The sequence below is a fragment of the Montipora foliosa genome, chromosome 8 (assembly GCF_036669935.1).
Source record: "Montipora foliosa isolate CH-2021 chromosome 8, ASM3666993v2, whole genome shotgun sequence".
NCBI lineage: Eukaryota > Metazoa > Cnidaria > Anthozoa > Scleractinia > Acroporidae > Montipora > Montipora foliosa.
Genome location: NC_090876.1, coordinates 17,758,669 through 17,763,668, shown reverse-complemented (window position 1 = coordinate 17,763,668; position 5,000 = coordinate 17,758,669). Strand labels below are relative to the sequence as shown.

Below are 5,000 nucleotides of genomic sequence, written 5' to 3'. Positions count from 1 at the left end.
CTTTAAATTAGTAGGCACCGTCCTTAACTTGTCTCTTTCCTTTGAGAAGTTGCTTGATATCTGGAGCTAACAGGACAGAAATAAGCTAATATCAAACAGGGTTCTTATATTTTTGGAAAAACCCTAACTTTTCGCTTAGTCCAGGGCGGTTTGGCCCATTGTTTGAAGGAGATCGCTTCCAATGGTTCACAGAAATTAAGCTGTCGCAAAAGCTGCAGAGATTGGTAGCATGAAATAGGATCTCCATAGACTAGCCATAAAAACTTTTAAGGTCCACTGGATACTCCGTACTGAGAATTCTTTGATTGCACTCACGTGATAAGACGGTCATGTTGGTGTCAAAACAAGAGAAAAATGTAGCTCAAGTCAGTTTTGCGTAATAATAGAGTCAAATTCCAAAAAGACTCTTGCTACTAACATGGCCGCTGTGACGTCAAGTGCAATCAAAGAATTAACAAGCCGACTACATTAGTCGTCTCATTAATAATTGACGAGTGGCAGTTAGAGTGGTTTTCAAATGAGTGTCGTAAAACCAAAACCAAAGTAATTACTTTGGCCAATCAAAAAGCACGGAGACAACCCAGTAAACCAATCAAAACTCGAAGTAATTACATGTAGCCGGCACAAAGCGCGGGAAAATGTGCACGCGCGAGCCACGATTGGTTTTGGTTTCACTTTTGATTGGTTGAAAAAATGGCGCGAGAACTTTGAACCAATCACTGAGTGAAGTAATGCAAAACCAAAGCAATAGACCGATTTCGATATATTAAAATTCAGTTCGAAACAAAAGACATCATCTCGAGGCTCTGGGGAATAAATATAAGGATTTGTATGAGTTTATTCCCCAGAGCCTCGAGATGATGCCTTTTGTTTAGGACTGAATTTTAATATATCGAAAGTGGGCTATTAGCTAATTACTTTCGACACTCAATTGAAAACCGCTCTAACTCAAGAGTTGTTTTAATCACTTTGGACGTATTTCGGGATCGCCATTCTATAGTTTGTATGGCAACAAAATATAACGTGAACATAAGCAAATTATTTTTTCTTTTGATTCTCGTGGTTATGCCGATATCGACCTCTTCGTTTAAAAATGATCTAGGAACCGTCCAGTTGTCAGAGGTGCTCCTGCCTGGAGCCCTACACAGCTACACATGTGATAATGTGTCAAAAAACCATTTTTAAAAAAAGGTCAATCTCCAGTTCTCGATCTATTACAATGGTTCGCTTTCAATTTCTCAAATGATTTATCCGTTTCAGCTGTAAATATCGTTCTCATGTTGGACAAAATTTCTTGATAGCCTATTGAGCTGCCTTTAATTAATCTCAAATGAGCTGCCGTTTTGCGACGTCTGATTTAGTATAGCTAATCAATCATTTCAAGTGTAATTTGGAGTAAATTTCTCAGACTAACAAATTATGAACTTATTTAGTTATAAAATACATATAAAAGAAGACCAATTCAAAACAAACGAAATTTTGATAGTGCACGCTTTAATTTTCTGAAGTTGATTCAATCAACTCATTGGTTGAAACAGATTACAAAGTTTGTCAAATTCAAACTTCTACAACACTATCCCTCCACAGTCACTCAACTGTAAACTTGGAAATGTTCATTTGTAATTTGTACTCCTGTTACAAATTTGCACCTACGTTACATAAAAACTGCACTCTTTTTTAGCCAATCAGAACTGAGCATTTTTTCGTGTACATTATATATTGGCAGGCGAAAAGCACGTTTTATTGTAAGCATTGTTCTTGAAAACTGATGCTGCTATAAGAAGACAAGAGTGGACAGGTATTCTGACATCGCTCTCTTGGAAATATTATTCCATCAAACTTCGAACTGGTTAATAATTAGCTAATTCATCTGCGATGCTAAAACTCCACACTGGTATTATCATCACTGAGGGTGCTGCTGATGATTTCACCTGATTCTCTTGAAGGACAGGCAAACTTTGATGTAAACGTTGCTTTCTGAAAATGGAATTTTTTGTCAAGAAAAACACGTGATTAGACGCACGACATAGAGGTTTTGCACGGCAGCCATGTTGCATGGCAGGAACGATGAAAATGTTTTGCATTAGAAAGAACATTTGTTCCCTTACGAAAAAGAATCTATTGTTCCTGCCATGCAACATGGCTGCCGTGCAAAACCTTTATTTTGATAAGCTCCCTGCTCTCCAGACCCCAACTTCAACACCACTCACGTCTGGGAATACTGATAATCAACGTCACAAAGCTACAGCTACAGTTACCTTCACCAAGAAATAACGATAATCTTTACCCTTACCTTATTGTTGGAAATACTTGGAACCAAGCGTTTTATCCCCAAGTGATTTGAATTGGGTACAACACTGAGTTAGCCGAACTGGTCTATTCCAGAGTTAAAGGACACTTCAGGGTGGATATCAAAATCGGGCGTGCATTTTTGGACATGACTGGACTAAAGTTTACCCTGGCTCCAAACGTTTTTCTTGAGCCGCAAGACAGCTGCGAAGTGGCGAAGACGCGTCGCGAATCGGCGAGAAAGAGAAAAACCTCTGCTTACCTCGGACTTAAATCTCACTTTCATGCAGAAGCCAGGTTCAGGATCTGACCCTCAGGCTCGCATTGGTTAATATTTTTACAAAGACGCAAATCAATATGATTGGTTGGTTTGATTGGTAATACCAAGGGGACGCGTGATTGCTAAGTTGCCATTGGTGCCTTTTGTAAATATCAATTTGAAGCGTTTGACAGCTGGCATCTGCATGAAAGTGGATTCAAGTCCAAGGTAACCAGAGGTTTTTCTCTTCTTCCCGCTTCGCGACTCGTCTTTGCTGCTTCGTGGCTCTCTCGCGGCTCAAGAAAACCCTCTGGGACCAGGGTAGATTAAAGTTCTAATACATGATTTTTATGAAATTTCATACGGTTGCTGATCTGCAGATTGTCTGAGGAATTTTGGCCCACACTTGTGAGTCAAAGTGCCCATCTTGACTAGTTGTCCGTTTAGTTTCATTGTTGATCTTAATCCCTTAAAATCCCATTGTGGCGTGACTGTTACCTCTGCAATTCGTGATTCTCACTTTTATTATTGTTACTTTTAATCGATTATCCTAACTTACATTCTTTTAGTGCATTTATTTGAATATTTTAAAGTGTCCCCCAATTAGCAGAAATGCTAAAATCACTAATCGACACTGAAAGAAGGATCATTCATTTGTTCGTTCATTCAATGATACCAATGATACACCTTTCTGGCCATTAGCATCTCATCTACATCTAGACGCCATTTACTGCTGATGAAGGTTGCAGTATTTACAGTTTTTAAATCAGTGACAACGACGAGTTTTTTTATCACGATTTTCAATAGCCCAGTTTTTTTTCCACAGTCAAGTTAACTTTCAAAAAATACGGAGGATAACAAAAAAATCATTGACATTTACTTATAAAGAGGTGGAGACAACAGGCTTTTCTTCTGTAAACTCTGGAATAGACCAATTCGGCTAACTCAGTGTTGTACCCAATTCAAATCACTTGGGGATAAAACGCTTGGTTCCAAGTATTTCCATGTCATCTAAATGTGAATGCTACATTACCATGCAATGATGCAGCACACAAGGAATCTTAACCCCGAGAGATTTGAGTTAGCCGAATTGGTCTATGATTCAATTTCCTGGCAGTGATGACGTAAATTGTCTGTATTCCAAGATACGGGGAACACCTTGCGACACTTACTGAAATAAGTGTGCATGTAATTACTCGTATTTCTGGCCATACATGCCCAAAGTTGGGTTTTTAATTTAACTTTTTTTCACATTGAATACACTACCCCACAAGACAGATTTAGAGTTCTTTCCTATACCAAGTTTACTTATTATTCTCAACATAATATCAGTGGGCAATGACAAATGCATAAATAGGTTATAGAGTGCAGTAAGGATCGAAGTTGCGATGGAAACACATCAATCGAGTAATTTTGTCGAGTATGTAAGAAATACGGCTCATGCAACTTTCAAAACATCAGAATCGCCCATAAATCATGAAATGCACTAACATTCACACCACTTCCTTTAACTTACTTTAAATTTGTTTAAAAGTCGTTAAGGTTGTGGGTTTAAATTACAAGGTTCTTTAAACATAACACAATACTAAAAAAAATTGCAAGAAGGTAAAACGTAAGACGTAGTTACATATAATGAAGTTGAGTTAGAAAGCATTTCCTCTGTAAACTGTGGTATGGTACCATTTCCTGGCTGGGACGGATCACACTTCAAAGTTACTTCTGACTTCCTTGGAGTGTAAATAGCATATAGATATAGTTAATGCAATGGTTTGACAAAATTTTACTCCAAATTTATCAATCACCTGTTTGATAAACTGCTCATGATGCTAAAATGCACTTGAAACAGTAAATGGACAGATAGTGAACCTCTTTCCAGCAGTAGAATGAAGGGGTAATTTCTAAAGAAACTGTGGTGCTGCGTCGGTGGAGAAGTAGTATACAAAAATTTGGTTTTATCAACGGAATTGATAATGTAAATTGGCCACCGTACAGAGATTCTAAAAGCTGACGTTTCGAGCGTTAGCCCTTCGTCAGAGCGAATCGTCAGCTTTTAGAATCTCTGTACAGTGGCCAATTTACATTATCAACTCCGTTGATAAAACCAAATTTTTGTATACTCTTTCCAGCAGTAGTTGAGGCAAAAGATCCCTAGCCTGCTTTCCAATCAATAAAAAAATTAGAAAAAAAAACCGGGTAAGAAAGGAAATAGAAAGGAAATATTCTGGAAGTGTTATTTTTTGGAAATTTGGGCATACCTCTCGAAGTTCCGGAATTCCCACCTCATAGCTTCATTCCTCTTCGGGCCTAATTGCTGTTTACATTTTGCAGAAATACTCGTTGATACAGGTGATTGGTTTCAAGTGGCCAACCAGAGAGTGGCGTTCCATTCGCTATCTACAATTATCTAAATCTTTAACCAAAACTTCTGATCAAATGGGAAGTACCCCTACTG

The 5,000-nt window shown here is 38.1% G+C and overlaps 1 protein-coding gene across 1 annotated transcript in view; it reads right to left on the bottom strand.

Moving 5' to 3' along the window:
• Positions 1-1,477: 1,477 nt before the first annotated feature.
• LOC137968043 (uncharacterized) overlaps positions 1,478-5,000 on the bottom strand; it is a 23,011-nt gene continuing 19,488 nt past the window's right edge. The window contains exons 4-5 of the mRNA XM_068814662.1: positions 4,176-4,275; positions 1,478-1,977 (exon numbers count right to left, since the gene is read on the bottom strand). Coding sequence (XP_068670763.1) covers positions 1,879-1,977; positions 4,176-4,275 — 199 coding nt within the window. The 3' untranslated portion in view covers positions 1,478-1,878. The remainder of the gene's footprint in view (positions 1,978-4,175; positions 4,276-5,000) is intronic.